The sequence below is a fragment of the Octodon degus genome, unplaced genomic scaffold, assembly GCF_000260255.1.
Source record: "Octodon degus isolate 3935 unplaced genomic scaffold, OctDeg1.0 scaffold00131, whole genome shotgun sequence".
NCBI lineage: Eukaryota > Metazoa > Chordata > Mammalia > Rodentia > Octodontidae > Octodon > Octodon degus.
Window position 1 is genome coordinate 7,921,551 of NW_004524707.1, and position 19,692 is coordinate 7,941,242.

Genomic DNA, 19,692 nt, shown 5'->3' on the forward strand with positions numbered 1-19,692 from the left:
ACCTCATCAAAAAGAAGAAAAAAAAATTCAAGTAAAAGCAATAAAAGGGCTGGCTAGATGGCTCAGTGGTCTGAAGCACCTACTTGGAACAAGCTTGGCTAAAGCACAGGGACTGCAGTTCGATCCCCCAGCACCACATGCGAGCCAGCCCCGCCCCTTGGTGGTCTGAGCTGGCCATACACACATACACACACACAATAAATAAATGAAAAAAAAAATAAATAAAAGCAATAAGAAATGAAAAGGGTGTAATCACCACAGACCCAGTGGAAATTCAGAAGATTATCAGTAGCTACTTTGAGAATCTTTACATTCACAGAATAGAAGACACACACAAAATGGACAGATTCCTAGAAAGGTACAAATTACCGAAACTGAATCAAGAAGATACAACTCTCAATAACCCAATAACAGCCATTGAAATATGACATGTAATAAAAAGCCTGCCGACAGTGAAAAGTCCAGGTCCTGATGGATTCACAGCTGATTTCTAGAAAAAAATTACAGAACATATAATCCCTACACTCTTCAAACTAGTCAATGAAATTGCAGAGGAAGTAGTTCTCCCAAAATCATTCCTGGAGGCAAGTATTGTACTGATGCCAAAACCATGGAAAGACACAACTAAAAAAGAAAACTACAGGCCACTCTCCCTCATGAACATAGGTGCAGAAATCCTCCATAAAATTCTAGCAAATAGAATACAGGAAATCATCAGGAAGATCACACACCATGACAAGGTAGAATTCGTCCCAGGGATGCAAGGATTTTTCAGTATTTGAAAATCTATAAATTTACAGATTTTATAATACACTGTATCAATAGAGCCAAATCTAAAAACCACATGATCATCTCAATTGATGTGGAAAAGGCTTTTTCCAAAGTGCAACACTCATTCGTGTTTAAAGTCCTACAGAAAATTGGAATAGAAGGCCTCTACTTCAATTTGATAAAAGCCATCTATGACAACCCAACAGCTAATATAATTCTAAATGGGGAAAAACAAATCTTTTACTCTCAGATCTGGTACAAGACCAGGATGTCCTCTATCACCACTCCTATTCAATATAGTTCTGGAATGATTAGCTAGAGCCATTGGACAAGAGGGAGAGATAAAATGAATAAGAGTAGGTAAAGAAGAAGTCAAATTGTCATTATTTGCAGATAACATGATACTTTACTTGGAAGGCCCAAAAAACTCCACCAAGAAGCTACTAGAATGATACAAAAATTCAGTGGTATAGCAGGATACAAAGTCAATACCCAAAAGTCAATATAGCATTCCTCTACACAGATAACAAACACACTGACAGGTAAATTAGAGAAGCAATACCTTTTACAATAGCACCATGGAAAATGAACTACCCTGGAATTCATGTAACCAAAGAAATCAGTGATCTTTTCTTGGACAATTACAGTACTCTGAAAAAAGAGATCATAGAAGATTTCAGAAAATAGAAAGATGTTCCTCTGCTCCTGGATAGGAAGAACCAACATCGTGAAGATGGCCTTACTCCCAAAATCGTTGTATAGATTTAATGCAATCCCTATGAAACTACCACCAGCATACCTCCAAGTTGAAGAGAAATCGTTCCTAAAATTTATTTGGAACCAGAAAAGACCTAGAATAGCAAAGGCAATCCTGGGCAAAAAAGACAAGGCAGGACACATCACAATTCCTGATTTGAAATTATACTGCAAGGCTACTGTGATAAAATCAGCATGGGACTGACAACAAAATAGACCTGAGGACCAATGGAATAGATAGAAGATGCTGAAGCCCTTATGAACACACTCAGCCACCTAGTCTTTGACAAAGGGGCCAAATACGATTACTAGAAGAAAGATAGTCTCTTTAACAAATGGTGCTGGAAAAACTGGTGCTCTACATGCCAAAAACTAAAACTTGACCCAGGTCTATCACCATGCACTAAGCTAACGACAAAATGGATTAAAGATCTAAACATTAAAACAGAAACACTTATCTCCTGGAAGAGAAAGTAGGAGGAACTCTTGAAGAAATAGGTGTAGGCAAAGAGTTCATGAACAAAAATCAAATTGCACGGGTAATACTTGAAAGAATTAACAACTGTGACCAACTCTTATTGAGAAGTTTTTACACGTCAAAAGAAATTATCAACAAAGTGAAAAGACAACCCACAAATTTGGAAAAAATCTTAACTAATAAACACTCAGAGAAAGGTCTGCTCTCTAGAATTTATAAAGAAATAAGAAACATTAGGGCTTCAAAATTTAAAGACCCAATCCAGAAATGGGCACCTGAGATGAACACACACTTCTCAGAGGGTGAAATTAAAGAAGTGAGGGGGCGTGCCCATTAGGTCAGGTGTTTAAGTACCTGCTGAAACAGCAGTCAGGCTCAAGATGCTGTGGTTCGATCCCCTCGTCCTCAAGCAAAACCAGACCTGCCCTGAAGGCATCCTTAACGGCCCCCTCAAAAAAACAAATTAAAGAAGCAAATAATTATATGAAAAAATGCTCCACATCACTAGCCATCTGTGAAATGCAAATTAAAACAACACTGAGATACCATCTCACCCCAGAAAGAATGGCTATCATAAGAGGCTGTGGGGAAAAGGGAACCCTTCTCCACTGCTGGTTGGAGTGTAGACTGGTGCAGCTATTATGGAAATCAGTGTGGAGACTTCTTAAACTAGGATTGGATGGGGGCCAGGGAGATAGCTCAGTGAAATAAGTATTTGCCTGGCAAGCGAAAGGACCTGAGTTCAATCCCTGGTTTCACAAAAAAAAAAAAAAAAAAAAAAAAGAGAGAGAAAAAAAGAAACTAGGACTGGAAATCCCATTCAAGCCAGCTATCCCCCTACTGGGAATTTTCCTGGAGGAACTGAAAACATCATATCATAGTGATATATGTGTATCTATGTTTATAACAGCACAATTTGTGGTAGCCAAGTCGTGGAAACAACCAAGATGCCCATCACATGAGGAATGGTTGAAAAAGATGTGGTATTTTTATATAATGGAGTATTACTCAGCTATAAAGAATGATAAAGCATTCGTATTTAAGTGGATGCCACTAGAAGGTATACTCATAAGTGAAATAAACCAGGACCCACATGTGTAAATATCATAGTCTCCCTAGTGTAAGAACTCAAAAAAAGAAATAAAAATAGAAAGGTACAACACAATTGAAAGGAAAGCGAAAACTTAAGGATTAGACAGCATAGAGAGGGCAAGGAGAAAAGCTAGGAAATATGACAGGGGCAAAACCTTACATTTATGTGCACAAATCATTAAGGCACTGATCCGAGAATCTTCAGCAGATTTTTTTTTTAAAGTTTATTTATTTATTGTGTGTGTGTGTGTGTGTGTGTGTGTGGCCAGCTCAGCCCACCTACGGGCAGGGCTCGCTGGCATGTGGTGCTGGGGAATCGAACTGCGGTTCCTGTGCTTTGCTAAGCTTGTTCTAAGTAGGTGCTTTAGACCACTGAGCCATCTCACCAGCCCCTTCAGCAGATTTTTGAGAGGTTTTTTTTTTTTTTTTTTTGTGAAACTGGTGCTTGAATTCAGGCCCTTGTGCTTGCCAGGAAAGTGCTTATTCTGCTGAGCTGTCTTCCTGGCCCCTTCAACTGATTTTTGAAACTAGCAGTTAATTGGTAAGATTCTCACCCTGACTGACTATATATGTTGATACCTGTGAACTGAGAAACTGCCCTGAAGATGGCAGTGTGTAATACATTCATGGTTGGAATGTCTGTTGTTCTGGTCTTCTACATACATACTGCTTGTCATGTCATATCAATTACTACTATACTGTCAAGTAATTGTTCATTTAAAGAAACAGTAATAAATGAAAACAAGAGAGGAAAAAATGTCATAGGACTGTCTTGTTACAATGCTATATATGGTTAGATTTCTAAATTTTTGAGTAAAAATATATAATTGTTTATTGCAATTTTTAAAAATATTTCATTTTTTTTCACATTTTGTAGGGATTTAAAGTTTAACATATCAATACTTGATGGAAAATACTTGTTCCATGTTATGTCTAAGATGTTTGATATTCAGACAGATAGTGAGGTTAAACTCAGCTGCCTATGTTATAGGATAATAACAGCATTAAGCTTCTCTTCTGGAGTGTTAGCAACTTAAGTTCGCAGACCAAAAATTAAAGAGAAAGAAAGTCTGCCAGGATAGCTAACATTTTGGCTCTAGCCTTTGAAGGTCAGTGAGGACTCAGAACATAAGAGAACCTGTACTGTAACATCCTGTACCTCAGTGGTGTCCCAAATTTTCTGAACAAGGAGATTATGGGAGCATAAAGGAAAGTGATTGTTGATGTAGAGTGTGCCTAAGGAGAGTCACCTGGAAAGAAAACATTCTCTCAGTCTTTCACAGAGAGCAAATCAGTCAAGCAATGACTGTGACTCATCCACATGGGTGACACTGACAAAGGATCTACAAACTGTGGTATAGGGTTTCAGGGTAAATCCTGAGGGGAGCTGACTGACCTTGTTAGATACAGAAGTTACATTTCTTGTTATATAGGTCTTGCTTTATCTTGGTCTGAGCCATCCAGCAGAAAAGTATACAAACAAGGTATAAAAAGTAAAGCCATATTAATAGGCTGAGTTGTAAAAAGCTCGAGTCAACAACGTCTGACACTGCCAGTCCTATGGATACCCTACTACTATTATGGACTACTGGACTATTTTGGATTATTTTTCTGAATTCATGCACCTGCAGTATTTAAATGGCAATGGAAAACCTACCTCTGATGAAACTAAACAAAAAAAGGGGATACAAATGAAAAAAAGTTGGATTTTCTTTAGAATAAGCAAAATTAGTTTTATTTAAAGGGAATTTTTTTTTCATAATTTTATTGAGAAACAAATAGCAATGAGACAGTTTCAAACCAAATTGGTAGGACAGTTTCAATAATTAACACATTGCACACATTCTTCCTAGTGGTTAATTGTTTAAAGGGAATTTATTACTTAAAAAAATGATTCTGAGTCACCCACCACCAAGAAGGAAAAAAAAAAAAAGAATGAGATCTGTGTGTTCTTAGGAATGGTTTATTCCAGTCCCCTGAGATTTTTGTTTTCCTATTTATGCCTCTAGAATAACTGTTTCCCCTGTATATTTCCTATCTCCACCTTTTCTAGCCCATATTTGTAGAAAGTATTGCTTGGATAAATGACAACTTTTTGGAAGTTTGTTTCTTTTTCTTTTTTCTTTTCTTTTTTTTTTTTTTTGGTGTTGGTGTAGATTGAAATGTACTTTTGCACTGAGCTACCACCCCAGTGCTTTGAAAATTTTATTTTGATATGAGGTCTAAGCATCTTAGTTGCTTTTCTCTTGTTGCCGAGAAAAAATACCTGATGTCCAAAATCAAGGAAGAGGGCCAAGGAGATGGCTCAGTAGAATAAGTGCTTCCCTGGCAAGCACAAGGGCCTGAGTTTAATCCCTGGTTCCACCAAAAACAAAAAAAACACAACAACAACAAAAAACCTCAGCAAAATCAAGGAAGAGAAAGCTTATGTAGTTCACAGTTTGTGGAGGTTTCACTTCATATTTAGCTGGCTCCAAGGCAGGATGGCATGGCAGAGGGGCAACAGATCATGTTGAGCAGTAAGAGCAGCAAGAATAAGCCTCTTTTTCTGTTTTATATTGTGTGCAAGTTACCTTCCCTAAGGCAAGTTTAGCAGTCAGACCTCCAATCCCAGCATTTGACAGTGAACTAAACACATACTCTAGATTTAGCCACCTTGGAAAAGCCTGCCTGCCCATGGCTGCATAAAGCTGTGGGGAGACATCCAGACATAAGTCATAACATTCTGCCTCTGGCCTCCCAAAGATTCATGTACATCTTTTATAGAAAAAGCATTTTAGTCCATCCCTGTCTTGCCATAATCCTAATAGTTTTAATTTTTTTTTTTTTTTTTTTAATTTGTGTGTGTGGCCAGCTCAGCCCACCAGGGGGCGGCGGGGCTGACTGGCATGTGGTGCTGGGGGATTGAACCGCGGTCCCTGTGCTTTCCTAAGCTTGTTCAAAGTAGGTGGTTTAGACCACTGAGCCATCTCACCAGCCCAATCCTAATAGTTTTAGGTGATTGATTTATTGACTTATTTAAAACTGGAGATGGAGTCAGGACCTTGCACTTGCCAGCCAGGTGCTTATGCTGCTAAGCTATCTCCCTAAGCCCAGTTTTAGCATTGCTGAGTCCCCGGTCTCCTCTGATACTTAAGGAAATCTTTTAATGTGAACTCCTATACAAATTAAAGTTAAACTCTTTCAGCATTCAGTGGCACAAAACGTTTTCATTCTAAAAATTACAAACAGGGATACTGAGGAATGGGACCAAAGCAAGTCCACAGTCCAGTAGGACAAACATTAAGCCCTGTAGTTCTATTGGCAGCATCTAAGACAATCCATGGTAAATTATGATCCCGAAAGGGCTTGGATGGCTCTGTCCCTATGGCATTTCTGGATTGAAGTAGCTCCTTATAGATTCTCTGTTGTGCCCACTCTGCTCCTTCTTGGCAGTTTTTCTCAGATGATGCATGTTTCTGGCTTCTTCAATCTTCTGGGGTCTCTACTGCATCTTTCGCTTCACTCTCATAGCTTTACACACTGCCTTCTCAAAGGCACACTGTCTGGTTCTTGGGCCTTCTGAAATTGAGGTGGAAGCCTTCTTAACCCCACAACTATTATGCACTTAAAACCACATATTCTAAGATCTGATTCCAGCTAGAGCTGTAGCTAGGCTTCCATCACTCTTGGCTATAGGACTTGAGTGCCTGAATTGCTGAGCACTGAATCCAATTCTGAGAAACAAATTCTCTATGCTGCCACCATTCTGGAGGATGTTGCTCTATGGCATTCTTCTCAAAGCAAAGTCTTTAATTTTTGCAGTTTTGAGGCTGTAAAGAATGGAGTCCTATTGTTTCTTATGATGCCTGTAGGCCATCTTTTCTATTGTCTTTGCAGCAGTCAAGATCTCTGTTCTGTCTTTGCAGTCCACAGCTTTACTGAAGCTTCCCTTCTGGCAAAACTCACAATATTTTAAATCATTCTCTTGTGCTCTTTCTTCTTAATTCTCAACATAAATCTGGCTAAAAGTTCCCAACAATAGCCATGCCACTGCCTACACTTGATCTTAGCCAAAAGACTGAGACGTGATGCTACTACTTAAACGTTTGGCTGTCTTGAAATTTCTTCTACAAGGTTAGTTAGACCTTAATTTTAGTCTCAGATGAAGTCTCTGTACAGAAATGCAGACAAACTTTTTGGCAAGCCCTTGTCTAGAGCCCAACAGCCAGTGTAGTTCTTCCCGGCAACCTCCTAAACTTGGTCTTTACTGTAAGATTTCTATCAGCCTCTTGTCTCCTGAACTCTGACCAGAATCTTCCCATGCAGAACAATCTAAGGCTTTCTAGATATATTTTTTCAGGCAATATCTCCAAATCTTTTCCACAAGCCATTCCCAAAGGCTCTTAAACCACATGGTCAGGTATAGTCACAGTAGTGACTTCACCTCTCAGGTACTAAATTCTCTGTTGGTTACTTTTCTCTTGTTGCTGAGACAAAATGCCCAACACCCAGCGCTAAGGAGGAAAGGTTTATTCAGCTCACAGTTTGTGGAGCTTTCAGTTCATAGTCAGCTGCCTCCAAGGCAGGGTAGCATGGCAGAGGAGCAATAGTTCATGGTGGCAGAAGACAGCAAGAGCAAACAAATGGAAGCAAGCCTCTTTTCCACCTTTAGATATTATGTGAGGCTACCCAAACTAGGGCAGGTATAGCACTTACTCCCCCAGTGAACCAGTCACAAGTTCTCGATTTATATTTATTTATTTAAATATGTTTTTTAAAGAGAGTATAAAGTAATGGAAAGAGAAAAAATTACAAGTGATACAGAATTCCACTAACAAGATAATATGAATTCGACAGTATTGGTTGAATTGCATAGTGCTGTCTTCAAGTTAGTTGTTCAGAGGGCCAACCAAATAGCTCAGTGGATTAAAGCAAGGGACCAGGGGTTCAATCCCCCAGCCTGCCGTGCCAGCCCTGCCCCCAGGGCACACTGAAACATCGATTGAGACTGGGTGTGGTGGTGTGCGCCTCTAATCCCAGCTCTTGGGAGGCTGAAAATAGGTGGATCAGTACAAGTCCGATCTAGTAGTGAGACCCTGAACACCCTGTAGATCCCCGTTGTTCAGATTACCAGATACCTGCATGCAAAACTGGAAAAAAGAAAGAAAAAAGGGACTGGGGAGATGGCTCAGTGGAATAAGCGCTTCCCCGGCAAGTGCAAGGGCCTGACTTCAATCCCCGGTTCTAAAAAAAAAGGAAAAATTATAAGACATTAAGAGAGAAAAAGGGGGAAAAATGAAAAAAAGACCAAAAGAATTAAGTATTAACTGCTCTTTTCCATAGACCAGCAAAAATCCACAGTACAATTATCCAAACCCTCTTGCTTACATACATACATATGTGTCTCTTTCCCCCACTTCTTCTGTCCTCATCTAAGTAATTCTTTTCTTTTTTTTTTTTTTTGGCGCCGAATGACCTCAAGGCAGGTTTGGCTGGCTTGAGTTGTGGGGATCAAACCACAGCAACCTGAGCCTGACTGCTTTGTTGAAGCAGCCACTTAAAGAACTGAGCTAAGGGGCAGGTCCCCAATTCTTTTCTTTTGAACAGGTTCATTTCTTTTTCACAGTGCCTATTGTACCCTTCAGATTTTATTTATTCTTTGAGGTTTTTATGCTAAGGAGAGAATATGATGACAAACTCTTAAGATTTAGCCGCTTCAGGAAAGTCTTCCCCCCATGACAGCAGAAGGCTTTAAGGGGACATCCAGACACAAGTCATAACACTTAAAGTATTAAATAATAGAATCAGCAAAACAATACCCTTGTGACAAACCCTAGAAAGGGTATTTCAGAAGACTCATATGTTGATCTGGGAGAGACACATGTTGAGTCATACTGGCAGAAAAAGATGGTTAGAGAAAAGTAGAAGCTGGGTAGTTGCTTATACTGGGCTTGAACTTCCAGGCCTCCTATTTAGGCCTCCCGCTTAGCACACCAGGCCACAGATTTTTATTTTTGTCTTTTTTGAGACAGGGTTTCACTGTGCTCATCAGGCTGGTCTCTAATTTACTATGTAGTCCAGGTGGCTCTCAAACTCTAAATGATTCTTCTGCCTCAGCCTCCTGAATGCTGGGATCACAGGTGTGTATTACCATGTTTGGCACAGATTATTTTTAATAGAAACTATAAATGGTGTCCAATTTTTGTGTTGCTTTTGATAGGTTAGGCATGGAAGAACTGGAAACTCCTGGGGGGTCCAGCTCTGAGAGTTCAGATGATGATGGTGAAGAAGCACCTAGTACTTCAGGAATGAACTTCTCCACTCCAAAAAGCAGCAGGGATCATGTTGAGGTAGCAGCTGAATGCTCCAACAGTGCTCAACAGGCAAGAGAATTGACCATAGACTCTGAGTCATCAGAAAAACAGCAGGGCCCAGAAGATTCTTGTGTTGAACTGGTAGAGACGTCTGAGGAGAACAGGCAAGAAAAGATGGTTAGAGGAAAAGGGGAGATGCTGAAGAGAAAGAAGGCAGAGTATCAAGAACCCATAGAAAAGGTAGCAGCTGGGACTGGACTGAATAAGGATAAAGAGAGAAAAGAAGTGATTGATGGGGAAAGAACTGTCCAGATGGCTCCTGGAGAAGATAGGGAATACATCCCCCCTGCAAAAGTGGAAGAAATACCATCTGAAAACACAGTAAGTCTTACTGCTTTGGGTTGGTGTCTAAAGGAAAACCGATTTAACTGTTAATATCATTAAGTAGATATGTACTTTTTTTTTTTTTTCCCTGTCAGTTGTTTAGTGAATGGGTTATTTATTACTAAGAGGTACAAATGATGGTGAAATTTTTCTCCAAATAGATTGTAAGTTTTGGAATTTGTACTGATTTGCCAGTAGGTGGTGTATGAAGTGCCATATTTCATCAGTTCCAAGATGTATGCTTTTCACATTTTAGCATCTCTGAAATCAGATTCATAAATCACATACTATGCTTCTACTTCTTACCAATTATTCTTTTTTTTTTTTCAAAGTTTGATCAAAGGTAGGAAAGAAACAGGTTCTACAGAGCAGGTTTGGAGCAGATAAGAAGTACACCCGGGGGCCTGGCCCTAGCTCAGGCCTTTAAGTGGCTGCTTCCACAAAGCTGTCAGCCTCAGGTTGCTGGAGTTCGAACCTCACACCTCTCCCACTGGCCAAAAGTGCCCTGAAGGCATTTGAGGAACAAAAAAAAAAAAAAGAAGTACACCCTACAGCAAGAGGGCCACCATACAAGAGAGAACACAGTGGCCATTGCTGCTTGTTCTTAGTGCATGAGAGCATTTAGAAGGTGGCAATTTAGATTTGATGAAGTGTGCTTGTATTTCCTATCACTAAAATCCTGCTTTTCTCCCTCATGTGAGACAGTTTGAACAAAGATTGTCAACTAAATGAGATCTTTCCTATAGAGAAGGACCCATGCCTTTTTTATTTTTATATCCATACCTTTTAAAATTTATAGTATCTTAAGTCCTGCATTCAGTCTGTTATGGTTTATATCTACAGTGTTCCTCAAAGCCTCATGTGCTCATGGGTGGGGCTTTGAAAGGTGATTGGATCATAAGTGTGTGGTACTTATCAGTGGAGTAGTAGTCAGCTGAAGAGTTTATGCCTGTGATGTTGGGAGGAGGTGAGTTACTGGGGCTGTAGCCTGGCAGGGTGTCTCTCCTTCTTTTCTCCCTTCATACTGCTCTGCCTCCTGGAGCTACACTGCAAGTGGTGCCTCTTCTGCCATGCTGCCTGTCTTGGAGCGAACTGACTATGGACTGAAACCTCTATCAACTGAGAGCTAAAATAAACCTCTCCTGGGCTGGCGCGATAGCTCAGTGGACTAAGCACCTGCTGTGGCAAGTGCAGGGACTGGGATTTGATCCCTGGTCCTGCATGCCATGCCGGCCTGGCCCTGGGGCTCGCTGAGCGATCACCTGAGTCTAGGCGTGGTAGTGCCTGCAATCCCAGTTCTGGGGAGGCTAAAAACAGAATCACTACGAATGAGTCCAAGCTGCATAATGAGAGCCTGTACCAAATACATAAAATAAACCTCTGTAGGTGTCAGGTGTTTTGTTCCAGCAATGAGAAAGTAAGACAAATTTTGGTAGCTGAAAAGTGGGGCTACCTGGCCATATAGTTCCAAAGTGTTTGGAACTGCCTTATAGGAAAAGTTTAGAAAGGTTTGGAGATGCCAGCTGGAGAGGCAGCAGCCTTAGCCTGCTGCGAGCCCAGTGTGATGGGAGATTGTGGTTGGATGGAGCTCAGAGGATAGAATGCTGAGAGTAATGCTAGTAAAGACAAGGCTCAGGTTTTTGTTGGGAAAAAATGATACTATGGGATGGATTCCACAGATAGATTCCAGACTCCAGTGAATGATGAGCAGCAAATTGCAAATGCATATCTAAGGATAAAAGCAGCTGCATTTATTGAAGATCACAGGAAGAGGTACTTAGGGCAGTTCTGTGCTGATGAAAATAAGACATGAGTAGAAAAGTGGTACGGCCAAAAACAGGAGGGTCGTTATGAGTCCAATCTGTGTAGTGAAACCCTGTAGACTTTGTACTAAATACATAAAAAAGTGGTACAGGAATGATAGAAAAATAAAAAGCAGAGCACACAGATAAATCAGGCATTTGGATTTTAAAGGAAGTGCTCTCTAGTCTGGGTGTTTTTTATTGGGACTGTAGGTAAGATTGACAGGAATGATTGATAGTGCTGAGTGATCTCAGGGTCTTTCAATAAATGTGTGTGCCCCAATTCACTCGTGATTTAATTATGTGTACCACATGTCCATATTTATGAACCTTTGGTAAAGTTTGGGTAGAGGGAAGGGTTGTTGAAGGTCAGGCCAGGAGATCTAACATGAATGTTTCCTGGCCTAGAACTTTAATGATTTTCTAAGTTTTTGTTATTTTATTTTCTACCTGTCTTAGAATAGTGGAAGAGGGATTGATTCCCGGGGTGTGGCTTAAACTCAGGTGGGTGGAAAGGAATGGTCTCCTTATCCCCATTCTGCTAGCTTTACTAGAAGGACTCCATTGCCATTTGGACTTCAAGCCATGTGTGTTGTGGCCTGGCTGAAAATTTGTCTGCATTTTGTTCATGTCTAGAGACTTTGCAGGAAATTGAAATGAAGGACAGCAGACTAATCTGATAGAAGAAATTTCAAGGTAGTCTTATATTAAGAAGGTGGCATGGCTACTGTTGGAGGCTTTTAGTCAACTATACTTAGAGAATTGAGGGCAAACAGTCTAGCAGAATGATTTAAAAAGTTTGAGTTTGGCCAGAAAGGAAGCTCTGTTAAAGTTGGGTCCTGCAAAGATGGAGTGGAGGAGAACCTGGTTGCTGAAAAGATGAGCAGTAAATGGCTAAGTACTTAGAACAATAGAAAAGATGGCAAGAAAGCCTCACATCCCTTTGCAGGCACAAAATTATAAAAGTGAATTTGGTTTTGGGAAGAAAACCCCAAGACACCATGTTTCAGTGTTACTTCAGCCTAAAGAATGGGAATTGGTTTGCCTGGATTTAGTTCACTATGCTCAAGCATATAGGCACTGAAAGGCCTCTGCCACCACCAGCAAGATGCAAAAGCCCTCAACTGCTGGTCCAGTTGGCATCAGATCTGATAGTGCCATCCATGTGGTGCTGGTTTTACGTGAATGCAGAATGCTTTAAAATCAGAATGACATGGCCATGACTGATCCACATGGCTGACACTGACAAAGGTTCTACAAACTGAGGTACAGGATCTCAAGATAAATCCTGAGGGGATTTCACTGACCTTATCAGACCCAAAAGCTACAACTCTTGTTGCATAGGTCCTGCTTTACCTTGGTCTTTTTTTGTTTTGTTTTGTTTTTTTGTTTTTTTGTTTATCTTGGTCTTAACCATCCAGCAGAAAAGTATAAAAATGAAATATAAGAAGTAAAGCCATGCTGTTATATTGAGCTGTAGGGGACTCAGGTCAAAAATTTCTGACATTGCCAGTCAAGCAAAAGACTCAATACTATTATGGGCTACTGGACTCTTTTAGAATATTTTGCTGAGTTGACACACCTATAATATTCAAATAGCGGAACGTAACAACAAAAAGGGGATGCAGATGAATGTCCATTTTGTATCTGTGTATTCAAATGGCTAGGATCGATATACAGTTACATTCTCTTAATGAATAGAGGGATTTGTTCTAAAGGTGTTTGTAAGTAGGATATCACGTCTGCATCTTGTACAGCAATTAACCACTAGGAAGAATGTATACAATGTGTTAATTATTGAAACTGTCCTACCAGTTTGGTTTGAAAAAAATATAAATAAAATAAAATTGAAAAAAAAAATCAGAATGAATCCTTGTGTGGAGTCAAGGAAGCTTCTATCCACATTGCAGAAAGTCTGGCAGATCAGGCAGTGTGTCCCTGAGAGAGCGGAGTGTGAAGCTGTGAGTGTAAAAGTGCAGTGGAGACCCAGCATACTGGAAAAGCCAGGAAGGTGGAAGTGTCTGAGAAAAGCTGTAAGAAGTGTGCCGAACTGGCCAAAGAGAGAGGGTCCATGAGGGCTGCAACCATTAGTAGTGCCATAGAGCCAAAGCACCCAGACCCTTCTGAGTTCACATTTTGCTACTGATTGCTGGACATAGGGATTTAGTGTTTTGATGGGTTTTAGTTTGGGTTTGGTCCTGCTTCTTTATTTCCTCCTCTTCTACCTTTTGGAGTAGAAATGTTTTATCTTGTGCCATTGTACGTTGGAAATGTTTAGCTGTCTTTTTTTTTTTTTTTTTTTTGTTCCTCGAATGCCTTTAGGGCACTTTTTGCCAGCGGGAGAGGTGTGAGGTTTGAACTCCAGCAACCTGAGGCTGACAGCTTTGTGGAAGCAGCCACTTAAAGGCCTGAGCTAGGGCCAGGCCCCCTAGCTGTCTTTTCATTTTTATAGGGCCCTCACAGCTAAGAGTTTGCCTTAAATCTCAAGGAGGCTTTGGACTTAGATTCTCAACAATGCTAAAATCATTAGGACTTTGGCATCTCTTACAGATGGACTAAACACCTTTTCATAAAGTGTTGTGCATAAGTCTTTTGGGGGCAAGGAGTGGAATATTATGGTTTATATCTGAAATATCACTCAAAGCTTTATGCACTCATGGTTGAGGTTTTTGGGACTCTAGTCCCCTGATGAGTTTATAGTTAAAAATGATAATAGGAAGACGGTGGGTCACTGGGAGAAGGGGTCTGGTGTAGTGTATCTCACTACCTTCTCCCTTAATATCTATAAACTCTACAGGCTGAAAATTAAACCTCTCTTAATTTGTGGGTGTGAGGTATTTTATCTGAACAATAAGAAAGTAATGAAGAGAGTCTTTAAAAAGTAATTTTCATTGTACATACTTTTCTATAAACATGATTATTTATAGTCTTTAGTGTAATGACTTCTAGAAAAAATTTTCTCTGTGAGCTAATGACTTAGGATAGGTGAAACCTGAACTCTTTTTTTTTTTTTTTCCCCTTAAATACAAAGCCTGTCATTTGTAACCAGAGCTTTTCCTTGCCCCTAATAAATAAACTATGAATACCCACTGATTGCCTGTTCTGGAGAGGACATAGGCTTCTGTCATGCTGTTTTAGTTAACTTTCTTGTTGCAGAGACAAAATATTTGACACCCAGAGTTAAGGGAGGAAATGTTTATTTGGCTCCCATCATTGTTTGCTGGCTGCTAGGCAAGGTAGCTTGGCAGAGGGAATGTCACAGAGGAGGAGCAGCAGATGGCAGCAAGTAGCAAGCAAGTGACAAATAACAAGCCTCTTTTGTCCCCTGTATTTTACCCACACCCTTAATCCTAGCACCCTTTATCCTAGTATTGTACCATGAATCAAGCTCACCATTACACACTCTAGATCCAGCCACCCCTGAAAAGCTTCTGTGTGAGGCTTGGGGGGGCGGGGCGTTGCATCTAGACACAAGCCATAACACATGCCTAGGACTTTCATTTGACTCTTATGTTATGCCTGGCATTGTAGTGCAGTTTTATGTTGTAGACATGTGGTGGCTGTATCTTGACTGAAGTCTCAGAAAGTGAATAAAGGAACAAAATACAAGGTATTGGATTTATTGACACATATCTGTAATATTAGATACTGAGGTGGTTAAGGCCTATAGATCCTAATTTCTTGGCCAGCCTGGGCAATTTTGGTTTTGGATCCTATCTGGAAATTTAAAGGGCTTTAGGATGTTGTAGTTCAGTGGTAGACTATATGAAATGTGAGGCCTGGCTTCAAATGCCAGCACCCAAGAAAAGATAAAAGGTCAGTTGATTGACATTATTAAACATGGAAATTTTATTCTTGGTTATTCTATTATTCTACTTGGTTCACACTGGCCTTGAAGTATGATTCTCTAAAGACATTTGGGTGGAATTTGACTAAACAATGAAGACGAAGTGTACTAAAATCTAGAGAAAGTCTTTTTTTTTTTTTTTTTTTTGAGATGGTCTCGCTTTGCAGGTTGGGCTGCTCTTGTGTTCACTTTTGTAGCCCTCAGGGTGATCTCGAACTCATAGTGATCTTCCTGTCTCAAAGTCCCATCACACCTCACAGCATGCCTGGGGTTCCTGGGCCAGCATGACATGGGGGTCTGGGGATCAAACTCGAGACCGTGTGGCTTGCAGGTAGATACTTACGCCTCTTGAGTTATCTCCCCAGCCCTCTTTTTTTGTTTTAAATAGCAAGAAAGTTTTTCTACAATGCTTTGATTTGTTTGCAATAATTTATTATGAAGCTGAGTGTCATGGCATGTACCTATAATCCCAGCACTCTTAGAGGCTGAGATAGGAAGATCCCACATTTAAACCCAGTGATTAATAAGACTATTGCAAACAAACAAAAAAAAGCACTGAAGCAGAGTGTGGTGTGCTCACCTCTAATCCTTGCACTAGAGGCTGAGGCAGGAGGATTGCTGTGGGTTCACCAGCCTAGGTTAAATAGTGAGTTCAAGACCAGCCTGACCTATGTGCTAAGATCTTATCTCCAAAAAAAACAAAACTAAACAAAGGACTGAAGATGTAACTCAGTGTGAAGGCTGCAGATTCAGCATTCAGTACTAATAAAACAAAACTTACTGTTCAAGTGATTTTGAACATTTTTCTAGATATTTATTTGCTCTTTGTATTTCTTCATTTTTGAACTGTATTCATTTCAGATGGCCAGTTTTGGAGTAGGGCTTTACATTGATGGTGGTGGTGGGGCTCTGATTTTTTTTTTTAAATTTCTTACATATTCTAGGTATTAGATCATTGAGGAATAGCTGGCAAAATTTTTTTTCCCATGCCTTGGGTTGTCTCCACTCTTTTTTTTTTTTTTGTCTCTTCATTCTTGGTGGTTTCTTTTGCTGTGCAAAATCTTAATATGATGAATTGCACTTCTTTAGTCTTGTTTCCTGTGCAGTCAGGGTTGTTTTTTTTCCCGAAAGTCTGTACCTATACTTGTATCTTCAATAGTTTTACGTATTTTCTCTTTCTGCAGTGTTTTTGTTTGTTTGTGACAGGGTCTTGCTATGTAGTTCACACTGGCCTTGAACTCAGTGTAACCCAGGCTGGCCTATAACTCCTGGTGATCCTTCTGCCTCTGCCTCCTGAATGCTGGGATTGTAGGTACATGCCACCATGTCTGGCTTAGTGTGTCTGGCTTTTTTTTTTTTTTTTTTTTTTGAGAGCTTGAATATTTATATCAGCATTGTTCATAATAGCCTCACAGTGGAAATAATCCAGAAATCCATCAGTTGATGGGTAGATAAATAAAATGTGGTACATCCATACAATGGAATATAATTTATCAATAGAAAAGAACCAAGTATTGATAGGTACAACATGAATACATCCTAAAAACAAGGCTTAAGAAGTCAGTCACAAAATGTAAAAATGGTGTCATTCCATTTATGCAAAATAAGCAAAAATCCATAAAACAAAATATATTAGTGGTCAGCAAAGGCCAGCGTAGGGTGTAAAGTGGGAGGTTGGAGGAAAATGACGAAATGAGTGTTAAAGGTTTCTTTTGAGGGTGATGAAAATATTCTAAAATTAATTGCAGTGATAGGTACATAATTATGAATACAGCAAGAACCACTGAATTGTAGCTTTGAATTGGTAAATTGTAGAGTACATGAACTCTACTGTAATGAAATTGTAATTAAGCAGAAATGACAAAATAGTGTGTTTTATTATTTAGATTTTATTTTTATTTTTTTGAATTTAGGACAGGGTCTACAGGGTATATAGAGTCTTACTACGTGGATTGGACTCAGTGATTCTCCTGTTTTCAGCCTTCCAAGTGCTGGGATTATAGGCGTGCACCACCACATCCAGTCACAATCTCAGTCTCAGCGCACCCCACGGGTGGGGCTGGCACGGCACATTGGGGATCGCACCCCAGCTGCTGTGCTCTGCCGAAGCAGGTGCTTTAGTCCACTGAGCTATCTGGCCAGCTCTAATATTTAGATTTTTGGTACATTTTAATTTTAGTTTAGTGCAATTTGAAAGGTAATAGTCTAGTTTTAATCTTTGGCACATGGAAAGCCCGTTTTCCCAGCAGCATTTCTTAGAGGCTGTCTGTCTTTCAGTAAAGGTGTTTGTCCTCTTTGTCAAAGATATGGTAGTTGAGTGTTTTTGGAATTGTTTCTGCATCTTTGATCCTTGGGTTTGAATTTGGTTGTTAAATCTAGGAGCCTTTGGGATGGTTTCCTTAGACTCTTTTTGGGTGAGAACTGGGGATCAAACTCGAGATCTTGTCCTCCTGAGGCAGGCACTTATGCCACTGAAGTGTCTCTCTGATCCCTCTTTGACGTTTTGTTTTGTTTTTTGTGGGGGGGGGGATCTGTGTAGAATATGTCACTGCAAATAATGATAATTTAACTTTTTCCTTTACTATCCATATTGCTTTGTTTTCTTTCTCTTGTCTAACTGGTATTGAATAGGAGTAGTGATAGTAAGCTTCCTTGTTTTGCTACTGATTTTAGAATGAAAGCTTTCAGTTTTTGACTGTATAGTATACTGTTAGTTGTTGGTTTGTCGTAGATGGTTTTTATCAGATTGAGATAAAGGCCATCTATTCCAATTTTCTGTAGGGTTTTAATCATGAATGGATGTTGGACTGTTCAGCACCTTGTTCTGCATCTATTGAGATGATCATATATGGTTTTTATCGTTTTGTTAATGTGGAATTTATTGATTTATATATATATATAATTTTATTGAGAAACAAATAGCAATGAGACAGTTTCAGAATAGGTTAGTAGGACAGTTACAGTAATTAATATGTTGCATGTTGTCATCTTTGTAGTAGTTATTCATAGTACAAGATTCAGACATGATATCCTGTCCAAACACTATTAGTACAAATCTTTCTTCTCATTGAATTAAGAGAAAATAGCTGTATATTCTGACTATTTTGTATATACAGATACAAAATGGTCCTTCATTTATATCCCCTTTTTTTGTTTAGTTTTGTCAGAGATGGGTATTCCATAGTCATTTAAGTATTGTAGGTGTGTGGATTCAGCAAAATAATCCAATATAGTCCAGTAGTCCATAATAGCAGTGGGTTATCTGTAGGACTGGCAATGTCAGAAGTTGTTGAATTGAGCCTTTTACAGCTTAGCCAATTAATATAGCTTTACTTTTTATACCTCATTTGTATACTTTTCTGCTGGATGGTTAAGACCAAGATAAAGCAAGACCTATATAACAAGAAATGTAACTTTTGTATTTACCAAGGTCAGTCAAATCCCCTTAGGATTTACCCTGAAATCCTGTACCGCAGTTTGTAGATTGTGTCAGCCATATGGATGAGTCACAGCCATTGCTTGACCAGTTTCCTCTCTATGAAAGCCTGAGAGAATGTTTTCTCTCCAGGTGACTCTCCTTAGGTGGATTATACATCGTGGATCACTTTGCTTTGTGGCCCCATAATCTCCTTGATCAGAAATTTGGGTACACTGCTAAGTTACAGGATATTGCAGTACAGGTTCTCTTATGTCATGAGTCCTCACTGACCTTAAAGGGCTAGGGTCAAAATGTTGGCTATCTTTGTAGCCCTTCTTTTTTTCTAATTTTTGGTCTGCAAACTTAAGTTGTTGATTTGTATATGTTGAGCCATCCCTTCATCCCTCAAATGAATTTTATTTAGTTATGGTGTGTATTAATAGCTTGCTAAATTCTGTTTGCTAGTATCTTTTTGAGGATTTTTGAATCTGTTCATTAAGATTGGCCTGTAGTTTTCTTTTTTAGTTGGATCCTTCTCTAGTTTTGGTATGGGTAATACTTGCTTCCAGGAATGACTTTGGGAGTACTGTTTCATGTTCAGTTTCATTAAAAAATTTAAGAAGTAGTGGTATTAGAATCTCTAAGTTTCTTAGGGAATTCAGCAATGACTCCATCAGGGCCTGGATTTTTTGTTTTGTTGTTAGATTTTTTTTTTTTTTTTTTTTTTTAGGTTACAGTGGACCCTTAACTTAGGAACTCAGTTTCTTTTGTGAGGGCTAATGCATTACAAACTTCCCAAAGCACTCCTTAACTAACCTTTTCATAATAATAATAAAAAAGCACCAGAA

The 19,692-nt window shown here is 39.5% G+C and overlaps 1 protein-coding gene across 1 annotated transcript in view; it reads left to right on the top strand.

The window, feature by feature from the left end:
• Positions 1 to 19,692, top strand: part of Sde2 (SDE2 telomere maintenance homolog) — a 50,218-nt gene that overhangs the window by 26,590 nt on the left and 3,936 nt on the right. The window contains exon 6 of the mRNA XM_004641177.2: positions 9,300 to 9,774. Coding sequence (XP_004641234.1) covers positions 9,300 to 9,774 — 475 coding nt within the window. The remainder of the gene's footprint in view (positions 1 to 9,299; positions 9,775 to 19,692) is intronic.